Source organism: Talpa occidentalis, unplaced genomic scaffold, assembly GCF_014898055.3.
Source record: "Talpa occidentalis isolate TD23 unplaced genomic scaffold, MPIMG_talOcc4v2.1 talOcc4.8, whole genome shotgun sequence".
In the NCBI taxonomy this organism is placed as follows: domain Eukaryota; kingdom Metazoa; phylum Chordata; class Mammalia; order Eulipotyphla; family Talpidae; genus Talpa; species Talpa occidentalis.
In genome coordinates, this window is record NW_023605194.1 from 42,407,767 (window position 1) to 42,428,423 (window position 20,657).

At 41.2% G+C, this 20,657-nt stretch overlaps 1 protein-coding gene across 2 annotated transcripts in view; it reads left to right on the forward strand.

Moving 5' to 3' along the window:
- MICU1 (mitochondrial calcium uptake 1) overlaps positions 1–13,363 on the forward strand; it is a 130,888-nt gene extending 117,525 nt beyond the window's left edge. Inside the window, exons 12-13 of one of the 2 annotated variants that reach the window (XM_037497193.2) lie at positions 8,750–8,839; positions 12,338–13,363. In XM_037497193.2, the coding sequence (XP_037353090.1) occupies positions 8,750–8,839; positions 12,338–12,498 (251 nt within the window). In that variant the 3' untranslated portion in view covers positions 12,499–13,363. The remainder of the gene's footprint in view (positions 1–8,749; positions 8,840–12,337) is intronic. The other variant, XM_037497194.2, reaches the window with a different exon arrangement.
- Positions 13,364–20,657: the final 7,294 nt, after the last annotated feature.

A 20,657-nucleotide genomic window follows, 5' to 3' on the forward strand; every position in this document is an offset into this window, starting at 1 on the left:
GATTTCCATACTACTGTTCTCTTTAGAACCCTCTGCTGCTAGAAAGACCAAGAGATTTGTATAAGGGGACTCAGAGTTAGTATGTGAGGGCAAAAAAGGGGGACATTCACAGTAAGAATTATGGGCGAGTAGCCCCCAGCCAGCCATAGCATGAAAGGAGAAGATAGGAATGTTACAAAGCTGTGAGGAGGGGCCTCCCTGGTGGCACAAGGAGTTAAGCGTCAGCACTATGAAGCTATCTGCAGCCACTGTACCACAAGTTAGAGCCACTCCCCCACCCCCCCAACCCTTCCTCGCCCCAGCCGAGGAGGTAACCCACATGGCACAGCAGACCTCTCCTGTCTCGCCTGCTGCTCCCCTCAGCAGTGTATTTCAGTCAGTCTGCCTGTTCTGTTCCCCACTCTGTCTCTGGTGAATCCTCTCATCCCCCGTATCTCTGGCCTGTACCCCAGCTCTTGTACACATAAATAAATTAATTAAAAAAAAAAAGATGTGAAGAGAGGCGCTTATGGTAGATAACAGCTCCTATTTTGTGAATTTTTTAAGTTTGTGAGAGGGAAACCCCTACACTTCATCAGTGTATTTTTTTCATCATTGCATTTTTGTAATAACATATATATATAAAGAGGAGTGTTGGCCAAGAGTCCATTCATTTAAGATAGTCATCAATTTTTAAAGTAAAATTATTCATGATGTAGGCATAGCAGCTCGAATTCTGAAATAAATATTTGCTTTATGAGGTACTCTTTCTGCAGAGACCTGATTTATCTTTTCAAGTGTTAAGTCACTTAGCAGTTCTAAGATTGGTTCTGACCTAACTGCTTTGCTTTGAATGTACTATGAGTTCATAAAATTATAAAAGTGCCCCAAGGAGAAGAGTGCTGCTTTAGGGAGTCATGATTACCATTGAGAGAGAAAGGAGGGTGAGCATAAGATAAACCACCAAAACATCCACATAAATAGATAAACAAGGACAAAATCAACCAATGTTACATTCTGCTGAGAAAAGGATTAGAAAAGAATTATACTAACTGAAGAAATTATTGCAAGCTCTGCTACTTTGGGGTGGGGGTTGGGGCAAAGCTTCAAGGTTTACTACCTTTAGAAGTCTCTGATGGTTTCATAAGACAGTTGTAAAGGTAGAGAATATTTAGTCTTTCCTATAATGTCAGCAAGCAAAGTTTAAATATATCAGTTGCTCTCACTTTAGCAATCAGAGATGCAGACTCTGTTGAAGCTGATAACTATAGACCACCAAAGAAGTTATTTTGTGAAAGGGGGAATAAAAGGAAGTGTCTCCTCAGAAGTGAGATTATGGATTGGTGAAGAATAAAATTATACTTTTACCAATGAACTTAATGTAGTATGTATACATATTGATTCTTATAATACATTACTTCTATAAAAAAAATAAACATTTCCCTTCTCTTTGTTGCACACTAATTGTATTAAAGTTCCTTTCCATTTAAAAAAAAAAGTTAACAAATTGAGGTTAGACTAGATGAAGAACTGATTAAATAATGGTATATCCTATCAGTGGAACACTATACAACTATTAAAAAGGAACTGTTAATGTACTGGTATGGAATTATTTCTGAGATATGTTGATAAATGAGTAAAGCAAAAACATATTTAGCATACTACCATTTTGTGAGAAGAAGTGAGGAATATTTTACTTTATATCCATAAATATTTCCGGAGCTACTGGTTGCCCCAGGACAGCTAGGTGACTGGGGGATAAGTTGGCAGGGAGAGCCCTTTTATACATATTTGAATTTTTATACCATTTAAGCTCTTTTATACCATTTGAATTTTTAAACAGATGAAAAATAACTTCTTAAAATTAAAAAAAAAAAAGGAAACATTAAAGTCCAGGAGGGAAAAGCAAGTTAATATAGTAAATTGGTCTCCAAATAAGACCTGACATTGTTATAAAGGGTCTCCTTGCAGGAGACCTAGCCCGCTATGAAATCTGTCCTGGTGTTCTCATTCTCCCTACCCCACTCCCGCCCTGTACCTTCTGTTCTAGCTGTCTAATCAGGCATTAGCATCCCTTCCTGCTTTCAGTACATTATTCAAACTCATTCCTCCACCCCCATCCACATCACCCATTATCTTAGATTCACAGGCGTGAGGCAGTCTGTCTCTTTAATCCTTTAGAATTCAGATCCAATGTGTACCTCCAACCAAATACAGACTATTCCATTGCAGTCCGCATGTATTTATTAACATGTCTATATTTCTCAGTCTTAATGGTTTACATGGCTTCCCTACTAAATTGTGATCACCCTCTGGTATGTCAGCTGAAATCACTGATTGCCTAACAGTGCATGTAGAAATGCTTGCCCTTTCATATGTGGAAAGAATATAAAACCATCAACACAAAAATCCATATTTTCCATAGTGTTCATAACAGCATTATTTATAATAACTAGGACTTAGAAGCAGCCTAAATGTCCCATCGAAAGACGATTAGATTCGATCCAGAAGACATAGTATATCCACACTATGTAGCCATTAGAAAGAATGAAATGCAGCCATGTTCAACAAAGTGGAGGGAGTTTGAGAGAATTGTGTAGTAAAGCAAGTCAGAACAAGAAAAACAAATACTGGACACTTACACAGTAGACAATTCAATAACGTAGAACACTTTCAGAATTCAGCAGACATCAATCAATACCATGAGGGTGCTGAAGTAAAAAAAGGAGGGGGAAGGGAAAGGAACAAGGGGATGTAAGGGATGGTGTTAAGGAAAAAAATATATGGTAAAGTCATTTGACATGTTGAAAAAAATAGAATAAAATAGAAAGCAAACTCTGAAAGGAAAAAAAAAGTTTTAGTCTATTGCCATGGGTCACAAAGCAGTAAAAGCACAGCATAAAAAAAGGAAAGAAAAAGAAATGCTTGCCCTTTGTGGGCAATATGTGATGAGGATTTTTAATAAAGCTATATACAGTACAGGGTGATGACAGTAAATCTTACTATAAGTCAGTTTGTACTAGATCAAGCACATAAATCCACTAAAGCATTCATCTGGTATGATGTTCTAAAGTTCAGAACCCCCGACTATGTTTTTCTCTGTGGCTTCTCCGAGCATTTAGGCATGTACCAGGTTTAGGCACCAGAACCAACAATGTCAGGCAGCCTGAACACAAAAAGGGGGTCAGCCTACCTTTGGCTCAGAAGCATCGTGCTTCTGAACAAGGAATTGTTTTCATTTTTATTGTTAGTATACTGCATTCCTCTCAGCTCCTTAAATTGCTGATTCTCCTGAATGCAGTCCTTTTCCCTCTCCACCTACTCACACCTGAGAATCAGGTTGAAATATATTTATTAGTCAAGGGGCCTCCGTAGTGGCGCAAGGGGTTAAGCACAGCACTATGAAGCTATCCGCAGCTGGCCGGCCAGGGAGCTGCACCCATGGCACAGCAGACCTCTCCTGTCTCGCCTGCTGCTCCCCTCAACAGTATATTTCAGTCAATCTGTCTGTTCTGTTCCCCACTCTGTCTCTGGTGAATCCTCTCACCTCTCGCACCTCTGCCCTGTACCCCATTCGCGTATGCATAAATAAATAAATAAATAAATAAATAAATAAATAAATAAATCTTTAAAAAAAAAAGAAATATATTAGTCAAAGTATCTTGGAAGAAGATAAAAAAGAAAAGACAGGTATTTTTTAAGAAAAAATCCTTCCCCATGGCCAACCTTTCCCCCAAAGCTATTTAGGGATGGATTTAAGAAACTAAGACATCTGTATCACAACCTTTCTAGGGCTGAAACAGAAATGTCTCCCCCACTTAACCTTGGCAGACAAGCCAGCTTTTGATTTTCTCCATTACAATCCTGCAAGGCAAGAATAATCACATGATCACACAGCTAGAGACTGTCGACCCAACTTGGTATATAACCTTTCCAAACACCTTTGCAAGAGGAAGAGACAGATTCAAACTGGGTCACCTTGTTCGTGACTATTTCTGTGTAGCTGAGGAAACTGGGGAAATGCAGCTTGGGCCACCTTTGTTTCATATGCTTTTCACTGGTTTAATAAACCTTTAAAGTTGTCCCCTGAAGGGCCTCCCCTTGTGGCGCAGCGGTTGAGCGCTGGGTTGCAAGGCTGCTCGCAGCCTCTGCAGCGCCAGTTCAATCCCCGGCCACCGGCAAGGGTCCCACAAAAAAGTAAATAAAGTTGTCCCTGAAATTATCAGTATAAGTTCCAAGGGAGTGCTAACGTCTCCCACTGTTTAGGGCAGTAAGATCTGTGGTCCTGCTCTGGCTCTGGTGAATTCTCTCACCCTCCCGCGCTTCTGACTGTACCCAGTGCTTGAATAAATAAATAAATAAATAAATAAATCTTTTTAAAAAAGACAACTATAATGCTCTCTGCTCATACCCCAAACTATTCAGTTAACTACTCATCTCTCCGCACTAATATTGAGTATTCCACACCCCACTAATATTGAGTATTCCACAATTTAACTTTTTTTTTTCCAACTAAGCTCTTTTATTTACAGTGACAGGCTCATGGGGGAACTAGTGTTATCCACATATGGGATCAAGTGGACCCAGTGCATATAGGAAAGGAACATTGGGGATGGCAGTCAGGAGACCTAGATTCTAGACTTAGCTCCACTACAGCTAGCTGTGTGGCCCAGGACAGGTTATTTAACTTCTCTGAATTTCACATTTCCTCTGAGGTCTCTTCCAGTTTTAAGATTTTCTGATTCTGGGCCTCCCCGGTGGTGCAGCGGTTGAGCACTGGGTTGCGAGGCTGCCCGCAGCCTCTGCGGCACTGGTTTGATCCCCGGTTGCTTCCCGGCCACCAGAGGAGGGTCCCACATGGCGCGCAGACCTCTCCTGCCACCCGCTGCTCCCCTCAGCAGTGTACTTCGGTCCTTCTGCCTGCTCTGCTCCCCTCTCTGGCTCTGGTGAATTCTCTCACCCTCCCGCTCTTCTGACTGTACCCAGTGCATGTATAAACAAAACAAACAAACAAACAAACAGATAAATAAAACATGCCTCTATAAAAAAAAATAAAAAAAGATTTTCTGATTCCAAGTGGATATCTGAGCTTCTATCACTCCAGAACTCTCCTTATCTTCTGTTCAAATACTGTGGTAAATAGAGTTTTATGCAACTTGCGACATCATAGTCACACAAACTCAGTATCTGATTCCTTCTACTGTTGAATTATCCATTTATGGGCTATGCTGTCAGAGAGTAATTTGAGGCCCTGGCACAGCACAGATTCTGCCTGGACTTTTCAAAAAACCAGATGGTACCACATTTCTCAATGCCAATTGAGCCCGCTTGTACACATTCTTCCCTATTCCAATTTAGTAGAAATTCCAATTTCATGTCCATCTTCTGTTCAGGCAGCTGGACCAGATTCATACAAAAGGAATACATAAGCCTTGAAAACCTGGGTCTTCTCTAGGGTGATGTCATTGCCCTAGATTACACATCTTTCATGTTAAAAAAAAAAAATACAACTTCCTAACCTTCAATAGGGGAGGCTCAAATTCCAGGAACAACAACTGGTCTACATGGAGAAAAGTCAAAATGGGGGGATGGGGGGGGCAGGGTAGATAGGGCCACGGGGGCAGTATTCTGCTTGCTATAATTATGATACTGTGATTCAGCAATGTGGAAGCAATATGAATGAGCCAGTTCTCAGACCAGCTGTCAAGCAGTTGGTTTGTAATCCACTGTCATCCCACTTGCCCCAAGCACTCCTAGATTGACAGCTCACCAACTATCAATAGTTAAATGTTTTCTTCCACTCCTATGATTCATACCCTGGGAACCTATCTGAGGATCTTGGACTTGAAAGAGCACTCCAGCGAGACTCTTTATCAGCTGGTAACATCCCAGTGATTTGAGAAACAATGACTTAGCAGCCCTGGTTTTTCTTCCTGTAGAGTCCTCTGTGTGAAATGGAACATAACTGTAATTGTTCTGTCCATTTGTAATGAGGCCATTCCTGCCAATGGCCTCCAGGGGTCCCTATTCAACAATCTCTTAAAACCACTTTAAGAGCTTTTTTTAAAAATTGTGAAGAGCTTTCACTGACATCCTTAGATAATATATTAGTTCACAGTTTATCTAGAGGAAGGGCTTCTCTTTATGTGGAGAAGGATGGGCACTTAGAACATCAAGAGGAATTGTCAATAGGCACTTTGCCCTTAGAGAATGGAAGAACTGGGGTAAGAAAAAGGGCTTTGTTTTTAGTTATAACAGAAGTGTGGGGTTGATGTGAAATGCAGGAAAAGGAACAGTTAACAAAAATCATTCCTATTTATCTAGTACTGTAAACAGGTTTTGATCCACTTCTCAGGACATATTTCTATGGTCACAAAGGTCAGTCCAGGAGGCAATCACAGTTTGAGAGCATTCAGTTTCTTCTAATCAATTCTATTTTTGCTGCAGTCTTCTGAGGTGAAGTGAGTTTCCTTAGTAGATTTTCCTACTGAGAAGGGTAATAGCCATCCGTTATCACCTTATTTCTCTTAGCAATTACAGGTACACCTCAGAGGTTTTGTGAGTTCAGTTCTAGACTACTACAAATAAAGCAAATATTGCGATAAAGCAAGTCACATGAATTCTTTAAATTTCCCAGTGTATATATGAGTTAAATTTAACCCATCTGTAGTCTATTAAGTGTATAATAGCATTGTATCTTTTTTAAAAACCCAACATACATACCTTAGTTAAATGTGACACAGACATGAAGTAATTGTATCCATTTGTGAAAGATACAATATCTGCAAAGTGCAAAAAAAACAAGGTATGCCTGTATTATTCTTGTTGTAAATCGGCCTTCTGATTTTTGTACCTTTCCTAGGGCAATTTAGTAGGAGGAATCAATTCTTCCTGAATCAACTGAGAAAATCAAGTGTCTGGACCTATGAGGCTAAGTTTCCAAAACCTAGAACTTCAACAACCTTATAAATTCCCCAGCTCTCCTTCCAGAAGCAGACATTTCATGACCATCCACCACAATAATCTCTTTTGCTCAAATCTTTTATTTCCAAGGAATGTTGATTCCTGCTTTATCTTAACTCATATCCTGGGAAAAAAAGGTGGCATGAATGTTAATTCAGAGACTTTGAACTATAACGCATAGCTCAGCCTGTAGTAAATAAACCTTTCCTCTACCCTTTGTCACACAAGATCCTCAACTATTTCTCAGATTCTAGAAAACACCAATAAACTGTTCTTTATACTAATAAGTATCCTCTGTTATCTTGTGGTGCCCCTTCATCTGAATCTGTGAAAATTAAATCTAAAGAGATTAAGTGACTCTATCAGGGTCACTTAGCAAATTGATTATGGAATCAGGATAAGAATTCAAGTCATGTGATTTCAGTTTTTCTACTGCTCCACTTTGTTTCTCTGCGCTGCTCTGGTATTTATATCTGCTGATATTGGGGCACTGAGATGACAGAGGTGAAGTGAAAAATCAAATACAGAAAAAATGATAAGAAAGAACTGAGGTTATAGGTGTGACATAAACAGAGAAGGCTCTCTGAGTTCACATTGCTTCTAGATGAATCTAGTTTAATGTTTACAGAGAACAATTCATTGCTAACTAAAAATAGAAATTCTTTTCTTTCCTCTGAGTTTTACCTCACCTAAGAGAGTATCTATGAGCAGTATCATACATTACAGATGTAGCTAGATCAGATTTGAGGACAGTTGGGAGAGAGACCATAGAAATTGCTTAGCCCTTCCTGACCTGTTTTTCTTGAGAACCCAGTTCTTGAATGATTGCAGTAAATGCAGAGAAAGAGAAAAATGGCAGGAGAAAGATTTTTCTGCTGTGATAAGAAAAACAAAAAGACTGCACACTGAGCTAGTAAGATATGGGGACCTGCTGATCCTCTGGGGCACAACTGGAAAAAAACAAGTGGCCTGTGAGAAATCTGTAGGAAGGAGGGGCAAGAAACTCATCTGTGTATGTTTATCTGTCAATCGGTAACTGACTCATGAAGCTTTAATGTACTCAGACAGGCCTCCTTGTTTCCTACCTCCCCTTCCTCTTATTGCCTGATTAATTCTTTGACATTTTATTATCATATTCTTTCCAGTGGGCGGAAATGCCAGGACTATTGTAATATCAGGCTTTCTTTATTTCTTTAAGGCACTCTTCTGGTAATGATTTATTAGAGAAGTCCCCACCACATACTCTACACAGAAGCCTATATATTATATAATATTTTATTATGTATTATAATATATAATAATATTTTATTGTGCTAAACTCTATAATATTTTATTGTGCTAAAATATCTATAACATAAAATATGTTATTTATCTGTTTTTAAGTGTGCAAGTCAGTGGCTTTATTTATTTTCAGTGCTGTACAACCGTCACACTATTTCCAAACTTTTCCATCACTCTAAACAGAAAATCTATGCCCATTAACCACTAACCACCCCCACACACTCCTCCTCCTCCCACCCTGATAACCTCCAGTATACTTTCTGTCTCTATAAACTTGATATCAGTCATTCTTAATTAACTATAGCTACCTCCTAAAGTATAGCCACAGTTAAAAAAAAAAAAATAGAATGGAACCTGAAGTAGAAAAGGACTAAAAATTAAATTATCATTTTCTTAAATATGACTTAATACAATTTCTGAAATATGACTTAAATACAGTTGAAAGCTTTTATTGTGACTGAGTAGTTTTATCTAGCCTTCCCAAAATGAAAGTCCTGTGCTAATTCAATATCTTTCTTTCTTTCAGTGACCATGCAGCAGGTGGCCAGGACAGTAGCTAAAGTGGAACTCTCAGACCACGTGTGTGATGTGGTGTTTGCGCTCTTTGACTGTGACGGTGAGTGGGACCCTCTGGAATCAGACAGGAAAGCAAAGTCTTACTTTTCTTGAGGTAGACATTGTTTATAATGGAGGCTTACAGACAGCTTCAGTGTACTAGCCTCTACCACTTCAGCTTACCCCTTTTCTGTATCAATAGCTCAACCCTCAGCATCACGACATGTAGAAGTATACTCCTGGGTCCTGGTCTGTGTTTTCCATTTCTTCTTGGAATTCCAGTTTGCCTGTAGGCCTAAAATAATTTATAACCATAAGGACCTTAAAAATGGAAACAAAAGTATTAAACTCAGCCTGCTGCTTTGAAAAAGCACTTGAATATTTGAATGTCTCAGAGCATGGTACTGATATTGCCACCTTCCAAGACACATTTTAATCATTCACATTCCTTGTTAGCATTCCAGCTCCACACAGTGATCTATTGTGTCTGTGATCACTGTAGTTTTGCCCATTTTAAGAGATCTTGGTTGTGCTCTGGCATTATTTCCCAGCTATGTTAACTGATACAATAATAATAATATCTAGTTGATTAATACTAATAATCATTGTTATTATTATCAATGAAGGCTCACATATTTTTATTCCTATTATACTATAAACCAGGCACTATGTTAAGCTGCTTGTTTATTCCTCTGATACAGAAATTATTATTAACCACATTGTCCACACAAGGAAATGAAACTCAGGGAGGTTAAGTAATTTTTCCAGGATCACAAAGGGAGTCGAAGATGACAAAACTAGGATTTGAACCAGGACTATGCTGACTTCCTCTGTATTAGTCTCAGAACCAGGATTCACTGTTCATCTTCCTCCAGGAACCAGCTCAAAATCTCTCATCTATATGAAACTGTCTATTTTGTTCTCAGAATAATTAATCAGTGTTTTTTTTCATTCCTTAACTTAGTTAAATATGTCTGTGTTGCTAATTTACACTCTGTCTCCGTGTGTGTGATTTAACCTCCCAAATGGTGAGCTTTGTAAGGGTAGTTACAAGTCCTATTCACCTTTGGACCACCACCCTCCCCCGTGCACCCCCCCCCACCCTCACACAGAAGACCTTGGATAGTACGTTGCACATAACAGGTGTTCATTAACTTACTTGAGTTAAGCTGAATTTGAGTATTTAAATCTCCAGCCCACCCCTACAAACCAAGGTCTGAATCAAAAGAGACTTCAGATCTAGGACATAGAGATGGCCTTCATTCACAGATGGGGTGGGTTATTTTGAGTTTTTTCCACGAAGCATTTATTTTTATAATTTTTGAAACTAGTATGCTACAGGGATCTGTGAAATAAAATTGGGAATAAAGGCAACCAGCTTCACAGTTCTCCTTTTCTCTAGGTAATCCTAAGAACTATTTGATTTTCCAGTCTTTTAGAAGGAGGATCTGTCACCTTTAGAAAATCATTTAACATCTTATTATTTTTTAATCTATAGAGAAAGGAAGTATATATTAAATGTAAAAGCCATTGTTATTTCTACCAATGCCAGATCTTAGGTCAGACTGCAAGGGACAGAGAATTCTGATTTTCAGGCGCAGTGGTTGAGCGCAGCGCTGTGAAGCTGTCCGCAGCCTCTGCAGCGTGGGTTCGATTCCTGGCCGGTCAGGGAAATTCCCACATAGCATGGCAGTCCTCTCCTGTCGTGCCTGCTGCTCCCCTCAGCTTTCAGTCTGTCTGCCTGTTCTGCTCCCCACTCTTCTCTGGTGACTCCTCTCACCCTCCCGTGCCTCCGGCCTTACCCCAGCTATTGTGTAAATAAAAAAATAAATCTTTTTTTTAAAAAAAAAGAATTCTGATTTTAAAACAGACTTGTTCATCACAGAATTTAGAGTTGTACTCAAGATCACACATGCACACAAACGACAGTCTGTTATATTCCCAGTTTGTAGGTAACAGAAGCTGTTCAGACTAGTCAGCTCTGGCCTTGCAGCAGCAGGAAACAACTCTCATAATAGTCTGAGTGAATGACCTTAGATTTTTCATCTTAAGCTTCTTTTTATACAAAATACTGAAAACCTTGAGACCTTTTTCATTCTTTTAATCACATTCTTAGTAAGCCATATGATTAACTGCTTTTCAGCTCAGCCAGTGTACCATTTTATGAACTTTTAAAACGTTAATAAACTTTTAACTACCCTTAAAAACTGAATGCTCTGTAGCCAGGGTTATCCAGAAACATCTTATTATCAGACCACAGGGTCCCCCTCATGCTGCCTTCCATACCCTTTCTCTCCCAAGGATAGCCACTTGCTTGACTTATAGTAACATAGGGTAGTTTTACAAGGGGGAGAAGGGGTTTGTTTGTTGGTTTGCTTGTTTGTTTGTTTGTTTTGATCTTGCTGTGGGAGATCTCTGGGGCTGCCCATTTTCTTTTTTTGCTAGAAAACATGGACTATTGGGTTTTTAAGTACTTTCCATAGAAGTTAATTATTCTTTTTCCATTCTCTGCCAAATCCTGTCATTAGTAGAGGTCTATGCACCCCCAGTAATAGCTACCATTTACTCCTGGGCATATGGTCAAAGGGTAACTATCCTCTACTGCTGGTGTGGTTACTTGAGAGATAACCTTTGGTTAAACCAGACCTTCTTCAATTTCTCTTCAAGATCCAAGAGTCTTGAAGAGGGAGGATGGGAAACCATGAGAAAATGGCCTTAATCTAGAGCCAGATTTTTTATTTTCGTTTTCTAACTGGCGCCATACTCCAGTTGTACTACTCTCCATCCATATATATCCTGCAAGAGAAATATGTCTGAAATCGAACTTTAACTACATCTTGGTGTTTCACTACCTAAAAGAAAAGGCGCAAACCCTTATGGAGAATATAAGATCTTTGGGAATCTGTCTCCTGCTTACCTCCTTAGTTTACTTGCCATGATCCCATTTCTGTATGTCCAGCAACACCTAACCACTTGTAGTTCGCCCATAGCTGTGCTGCTTCCTGCCTGTACCTTTGCTTATGCTACTACCACTGCCTGGAATGCCTCCCCCATCTTACATCCCTTTTTCTTGGCCAATTCCTGCTCATCCTTTAATATTCAACTTAAGTGTCACCTCCAGGAAGCCTTTACTGATATGCACTTGTACGACCCCCAGTGTGGGTTATATGCCTGAATAGCATCCTCTGTTTATCCCACTATGGCACTACCACACTGTTGAAATAATGGACTTGTCTCTCCTCTCATCTGGGAAAATTCCGAAGGACCAAGTCTTATTTCTCTCTTTATTCTCAATACCTACTACAAGATCTGACATATACTACATTCTCATTCAACTTTCATCATACTCAACTAAACTGTCACTGATTTACAGTCAGAAACATCATGGAAAGAAAAAAGCAGTCCATTTTAAAACAAGAGAATTGAATTTGGCTGGGAAAGAGCTCTCTGGACTATGGAGCCCACATTGTAGGTGCAATGAAATGTTCTCATTGTCTTTGTTCCAAGATCTTCATTTATCCCTGTTTTTGTTTTTTTTTTTTTCTTTGTCCTCCTCTAGGCAATGGGGAGCTGAGCAATAAAGAATTTGTTTCCATCATGAAGCAACGACTAATGAGAGGCCTGGAGAAGCCCAAAGACATGGGCTTCACCCGCCTCATGCAAGCCATGTGGAAATGTGCACAGGAAACCGCCTGGGACTTTGCTTTGCCCAAACATTAACCCAGAACTGCAAGAGGGGCCGCCTTCTCAACCCCAAGCACCCTGCCCCTTGAGCAGAGACTTGGCACATCCTTTCCTGCTGCTACTTTGAAAAATAATGCTCACTTCCCCTGGGAATGGTCTCAGGCTCCCCCCAGTTTCCCTTCTCCACCCTTGCCCTGTTCCAGTGTTCTGCTAGGTTCTGATTCTTCCCATTGATTATCTCCATTGCGTCTCAAAAATACGAACAATTCCTAAAAGCTGGCACCTGCAGCAGCATTTCACACTGAAGCACCCTGTGGATAAAGAATTCAGGGAACTATCCACAGACAAGCCAACCCTGGGAAACATCCAGTTCTCAACTCATTTTTGCTCTGGATTTATTAAGAACATTTCTTGCTTTTCCTGCTGCTGGTGTTTTCAAGCTACAAGTTGGGAAAACCTCTGGCAGGCAAGAGGAAGTCTGTGATGAATGATAATGAGAATGACCCAGGCACCCTGAGCTGGCAGGAAGCCTGGGCAAGAGGAAGGATGTGTGTCCTTCCCCAGGGTGGCTCTGAGTCTGGCTCTGGGAAAGTGATGTACACAATGGAAACAGAACAAGATGGGAATTTAAAGCAGCTGCTCCATGGCTCTTTCTATTCATCTCTTACTCTCAGGCTCCCTCAGAAGATTCCATCTCAACTCTGTGCTTAATGAGAACCAGTGATTGAGTTTATGTTCCCTGCAAGTGCCACGTCCCCTCCAGGGGTGTGCCTCTGAAGCAGAGACCTGGCTCAGAGTCTTTCTGCCCTCTGCTTAAACACTTGTAAAATATCACTTTAATTATAACAGTTTGCAATAAACCCTCCCAAAGACTCTTGTCTCCTTTATTTTCAGATCCTCTGGGCCCTTTTCCTTTCACTTCTCCAGTGGGTTGTGGTCCTCCTAACAGCAAATCTGTTTTCTTTTTACCAGAGTCTGGTTCTTCCCATTGAAAGGCCTTTAGGCACAAACAAAAAGGGCATTTAGAGATTAGTGCTGGGGTTGTCCTGGTGCAGTTTAGGTTACATTCCATCCTAGGTGTAGGTGCTTAGTCCTTGATTCCTCATGCTCCATGATAAGATGGAGTAGTGGGGTATATGAGGAATCATCTGGTATGATGGACCTTTTTTAACAATCGTTGTTATATGATAAACCCAACTCTGCCACAGTCAGTGTGGCCTTGAGCAAAGGAGTAATTTCCCATCTGTTTCCTCAGTTGTAAAATGACATTATAGGGTTGAGATTAATGGAGTCTAGGTTTTTGTCCAGGCCCAAAAGCCTCTCCTTCAGTTCTCTTCCAGAACCTCTAGGTAACACTCCTTGGCATGACAGTGTTTTGAGGCTGATATAATGGAACCATCACACCAAAAACTCAGTGCTCCCTGAAAGGTTGGTAAGAAATGCTTTTTGGCCAGAGCAGAGCATAAGCCTGGATCTGTACCTGTGGCTCCACAGGGACCGTGTCAACCCCAGCATTGTCTCCAGCGCAAGGTAACAAACTCACTTCTAACATCCTTCCTGGGAGCAAACTGGGTTCTCTGTGACAGGAGTTTGCCCCTCACCTACCTCATCAATCTTTCACTCTTGGGATTATATTCCTGGTACCTGTGCTTGCTCACTGCTGTAGTTCTTCGGATTAGCAATATGCGAGCTTTTCTTGAACTTGACCCAGAATTCCAAAATCTCTCTCTTCCCTGATCCTTGTTCTTTAGCCTGAAAGAGAAGTCCCATTCACAGCCTTTGTGGCACATCCATTCCTGTGCAAGAAGAGATCTGTTGATTGGTCTGGGTTCACTGACGCTGAAAGAGCATAGCATGATAGAGTAAGGAGCTTACCTACTACATCTTGAAACCTAGGGACAAGGATACCTTTCACATGGAATTCCAGCTGAGCCTCTAGGTATGCCAGAGGAAGTACAGGAAGAACAGGTGCTCAAGAAAACAAGAGGGTCACACCGGCACACTAGAGTAAGTATGCAGGTGTGGGTACATGCTAAGTCACCCAGAGTAGGCCAGGGTCCCCCAAGGAAGTCCTTGAGCAAGATAGCGTATGAGTAGGTTAGAGAGGATTTTAGTGGGCGGGGTTCGGGGGTAGGCTGGGGTGATTTGGAAATACAAATGGCTGCTTTGTGCATTTTATTCAAATTGTTTCTTCTATCTAGATAAAAAAATCTTCCCTTCCTACTTCAAGACTGAAACCATCCCCTTGGTCTTCCAGACAAGAGTAGTAGCCCCGCTTTTGTCTCCCAAGGCCCACTTGCCCACCCATAACAACACTTCAGTTACTCATTGTAATTTTTTGTGACACTGCTTTTCATTGCTTCAGACCAAGCAATGAACAGTCTACCACCAAAAGGTTATTTAAAAATAATTCTTGGGGGCCTCCCCTGGTGGCCCAGCGGTTGAGCGCTGGGCTGCGCAGCTGCCTGCAGCGTCTGCAGCGCCGGTTCCATCCCCGCCTGCTGCACCTCCCCCTGCAGTGACCTTTAGGGCTAACCGTCCCTAGGTCCGGCTGGGCAACCAGCGCGCAGGGGGAGAACAGCAAAACCCTACATACCTGCTGCACCTCCCCCTGCAGTGACCTTTAGGAATGGCTTTCACCACGGTCCCTAGGTCCGGCTGGGCAACCAGCACGCAGGGGGAGAACAGCATAACACCCTGAAGCAGAGGAAGTGCAGCGGAAGTTCCCTGAAAAGACAGAAGCTTATCAAAAGATAACGACCACCAGGAACCACTACAAGAATGCTAAAAATCTTATCCCATCTTTTTAGAATTACAAACTTTAATCCCTTATTGTCTTTCTAAACTTCCTTCTTTCTTCTATAAAGGTCATTGCTTGTTATGTAGATCACCTCCCTGATGGTGATAGACTGAGCCCATGAGCAAGCTGATTTCATTGATATTCATTGTCCCTGTGCTTTTGGAAAACATATATATATTGGTCACAAACTCAAAGAAAATTGCACTCAGATTTTCACTCTTGAAGTGTGTCTGTTTGTCATTTCTTTCACCGACGCCCTGACCACCCTGCACGCTTCTCTCAACCCTGAGGTGGCCTCATCGTCTACTGCTGTGCTGGTCCGCGGCACCCGCCACCAGTGAGGGGCCCACATGGCGCGACAGACCTCTCCTGCCATGCCCACTGCTCCCCTCAGCAGTGTTGGTCTGCCTCTTCTGTTCCCCTCTCTGGATCTGGTGAATTCTCTCACCCTCCCAAGCTTCTGACTATACCCAGTGCTTGTATAAATAAATAAATAAATAAATCTTTTTAAAAAATAAAATAAAATAAAAATAATTCTTGGACAATATAAAAGTAATACTAGCGGTACCTCCATAAATTATCCCCACATACCTTTAGTTTTTCTCTACTTTTGTTGTCTACTGCTTTACGCAAAAATTACTCCAGTTCTAGCCCATTCGGCTACAGGAAGGGGAAGAAACTCAGGACCCAGACTGTTCAAACCTCTTGACCTTGGGCTCAGCATCATCCAAGAAGACGAGCAGGGAAAATATGACCTAGAGTAAAAAGGGGGGCCTCCCTGGTGGTGGAAGAGGTTAAGATGCAACCTATGAAGCTATCCGCAGGCATTGCAGCATGAGTTCAATACCAGGCCTGGGAGCTACCCACATGGAGCATCAGATCTCTCCTGACTCACCCGCTGCTCCCCTCAGCATTGTATTTCAGTCAATCCGCCTGTTCTGCTCCCCACTCTGTCTCTGGTGAATCCTCTCATCCCCCACACCTCTGGCCTATACACCAGTTCTTGTATGTATAAATAATCTTTTTTTTAAAACGGGGTGCGGGGGGCTGACAAACATGCATAATTTTCAAAAACATCATCCTAATAGCTTTTAGTACTCCACACAGTTTTAGCTCTGGTTGGAACATTGAACCAAATCATACTCTGTGACAAAGGAGAAGTCCAGGAATCACCACTATCAGACAAGGAGGAAGGTGCAGCAACTTGGGAGCCAGTCAGAGCCTCCTCTCCAACCTTAGCCCCCCAGTCAGAGCCTCCTCGCCAACCTTAGCACAGCCCAAGCAGGGTTATGTGCCCCCAACAAACAGCTCAGAAAAGGAAGGCAGGAGCAGTGGTTTAGTTTCAGGCTTCAGGTGCCACCTGCTGGCAAGAAAGCTCACAAGCCTGGAGCAGAGCCAGAGAAGCTGCATGAGTTCAGCCTAGCCTCAGTCTTGCTCCCAGGGAGTTGGATGGCAGGGGGCAGGGTGGGATGAACAGCTAGAGATGGGCCATGACCATAAAGAGAAACACTATATATTTGACTCTAATTAAGAAAATGGGAATTTTTACCAGCAAGTGAGAGGGTATGCAATGCATCACTATGTTCATTCTACAACTCTGTGAATCACGTGCTATGTGCCAGGTACTGAGCAAAGTCCTAAAGGGATAATCAAATTTGGAAGTTCAAGGCAGACTTAGAAAAAAAGTGACTTCTTTTTAATAAAAAAAAAAACCTGAGTCCTGAGTGTTGAGTAGGAGTTGACAATGAGGGCTTGGGAGGGAAGGGCAAGTTTCCAGGCAGAAGGTACCAAAGTGTGCAAAGTTCCAAGAGTCAAAAGCATGCTTCTGGGAACTGAAATTCTAGGGAGTATCCAGTATAGATTAGGAAATAATTTTTGTGACTCAAAAATTACTGAAGCTAGCACTCATTCACACATACACTTTAAAAAAATGACAAAAAAAATAAATTTGGACATTTTAAAATATAACTCATAGGTTGTAGAAAATCATGGTGCAAATTTTTAAATACTTAAAACTGAATGTGATAATTTTAAATTTTAAAATGTGTGGGACTCAGCTAAGGAACTTATAAACTTAACAACTCCATAATTATTTCTAGAAGATGCGCTGACAATAAGATAAGCATGTGCTCAGTAGCTGGAAAAAGAACAACAGTTTAAAACCCAGCCAAAAAAAAAAAGAGCAAAAATAATTATTAGGAATTGACAGTGCATATAACTAAATATTGTAGCAGTTTTAAAAATAATATTGTGAACAACTTTATGCCAATAAATTAAGAGCCACCGAAGTGTTTTAAGCAGGCAAATGATGCGCTTTTGGAAAAATGACTTTGCCTTCAATATCATAGATGAATTGAGATACACGTTGGAGACTGAAATAATTTAGTTAACAGGTGCTGGAAGCCCAGCTCAGGAGAAAGGCTTCAGAGTTGGAGTGGTGAACAGATTTAAAAGATGTTTATCTCAAGCATGAAGGGTAAAAGTGGGTGCATATAAAAGTGGGTGCATAAACCAAATAAGGATAAGGGTGAAGGAATAATTAAGGATGAAACTCAAGATTTCTGTTTGGGTAATGGTGTATAGTGGTGCTCTTCAATGGGATTGGGAGTCTGAGAGAACCAGGTTTGGGCAGAGGTTGATGAGTGCTGGAGAGACATCCGGTGGAATTATCTAGTAGGTAATTAGATGAATCTGGACCCACGAAAGGGATAGAGGGTGAAGATATGTTTGGGAATCTCCTTGAAAACTTCGGTTCTCCCAATTTTAACTAGCCATGAACACATAAAATCTGAATCAGTTTCCCAACTATAAAATGCTAAAAATTTTCAATCTGGATAAAATATAGACCGGTTGTATCTCTTCCCCAATGGGGAACTGAGAATGGAGACCAACAACGTGAAAAGACTGAATCAGAGAACCTGTATTTGGTGGGATATCATGAAACAGATATGTTTGGTAGAAATGACTGCAAGCCCTTTCCTGCTCCCAGCCTCTGGCCCTGCCGAACTGTCAAGGGCTCCTTCTTGGGGGTGGGGGGTAAGGGAGAGAGGGGTATAGAGAGAGAGGAGATCTAGAGCTACTAAGGAGAAATATGCAATGTGCTTTTTCAACAAATAATCTATTATTGAATCTCAAATTGAGAATTCAATTACCTACTAGTCATTCACACTCTAGAATATTCATCCTTAATGTGAAAGCTTTTTTTTCAATAGGTACACATTCACATGGTTCCAAAATCAAACTTACAATAAAAAGGCATTAATTGGAAAGCCCATTCCCAACCCACAGCTGGATAGTGTTCCATTATGTACCATAGTTTAATCAATAGGGTAATTTCTTCAGGGAGAGATTCTAGAGCCTGGAGCTGGGTCATACTCGGAGGCAGGGAGTAAAAGAGTAATGGACAGAAGTGGAGTATACTCCATTGGCTTGGCAATTTTTCCTTAAGTCTTAGGAAGGAATTTATCCATCTGGCCAGCTTGGGAAAACTCTGGATATAGAGTTTGGGAAAGAAAAACCTGTCTCTGGGCTTCATTTACTCTACTCATTTGACAAATATGTATTGAGCCCATATTAGGCATTAGGCCTTCTGCGTAGGCCACAAGGAACCTCACATGAGGGCAAGATCTCCATCTTGGTTTAGCAGAAGACAGGAGGTAAACAGATTAACAAATCAAGGGCACCAACTGTGCAGAGAGTAAAAGTGGGTATATTGATGGAAGGGCCAGGCTTAAGGGCTATAAAAGGGAATTTAATGCAGGGAGAGAAAGGTCATGGAACTTAGCCTCAGACTCTAGCTCGAATGTCACCTCGCCCAGAAATCCTTTCCAATCCTTCACACACAACTAACAGCTTTCTCTTCTGAGCTTCCTCTGGAACTTACACACAATCACCACTGTTCTATCAGTAGTTAACCACACTGCTCCCTAATTCCTTTAGTATCTATACCAGTACTAGACTGTGAGCTCCCAAATGTAAGGTCCTATCTTTTATCCATGTTGCACCTCTGAATCCCTACAGCTCTACACAGTGCCTACCTTTCAGTATAGCTATCTGACTATTACATACATATCTCCTCTTCACAGAGGACATAGAGTTTAAGCTGAGTCCTGAAGAACAAGTTAAACTTGGACAGACAGAAAAGATAAGAGGAGAAAAGAGGAAGGTAGGCATCTAAATAGGGAGGGGACAATGGGGCATTCAAGTATGTTAAAGTAAGTCTGAATTCTTGATATCACCAGAAGGAGAGAGATCTGAAAGCTGATGATCACCTAAGACAAGGGTGGTTTCATCTCTAGGAGGAAAATGTTGAAATTCATGTGGAAATTCATTTTCCCTGTGATTTCTAGATTCCCCTGGTGGCAACTAAGGATTCTGTTTCAGAAATTTCTGATTTTTTCATGAGATGAAAATCATGACATCTTATAAGTGTTAGAGGGGAAAGGATGTCCTAAAGCTAATTCTTTGTGTGTGCCTGTAGTGGAGTATTAATAAGTCCCTTTTAAGCGCGCAGGTGAGAACCCATAGCCAGGCAACCCATTCAATATCGGGGCTGCCCTATAACATAAGAACTATCAGAAACTATAATATCAGGTCATTCCTGACATGCCAGTTCCATATTCTAGCAAATTCTTAAGACCAAGAGCCATAATGTCTAACATGACCGGAGCAGGAGTGTGGCTCTCCTCCTGGTCTTAGGACTTAGAAGAACCCAAAGAAAGTCAAAATGCCTCTAGACAATAAAGAAGACCCCCGGCTTGACTACAATCTTTAAGAAAGGTAGGGAGTGGTAACATGGAGACTGGGTTAAACCAGCATTCAGGCTTAGTATGTAATCCCTTCTGAAACAACAAAGCCTTTTAAACTGAAATTGTTCAGGGACCCAGATCAGCAATAGAGTGGAGACAAAGAAAGAATGCAAAAATAAGGCATAGAGAGGTCATACCACACCCACATCCTCTCTCTCTCTCTCTCTCTCCCCTGCCCCCCACCCTTTCTCTTCTCCCCTTTCTCCCTCCCCACTCCTCTCCATACCAGCCTCTCCAGATGCCTAAAGCTCTAGACCCTGCCAATCTAGCCAAATGACTGGCTACATATTCACAATTTAAATAAGATCTTGTCATTTATATGCATTGCAGGAAAGGAGGGCTCACCAGCCAGGAGCTAGAAAATCACAGTTCAGTTCCTTAACATAAAGAAATTACAGGCCTTATTTTATACTCTCTTCATAAAGTAACATACCTGTGGTCAGCCAGAGAAGAGGGAGGTCTCATGATAGGAAATGGAATTGTAGGCCTCAGCATACCTAAGGGAAAAGGGGATGATGGACACTACCTCCACCACCACCCTTATCCAAGTTATCATTAATTCTCACATGACTTATAGAAGTAGCCCC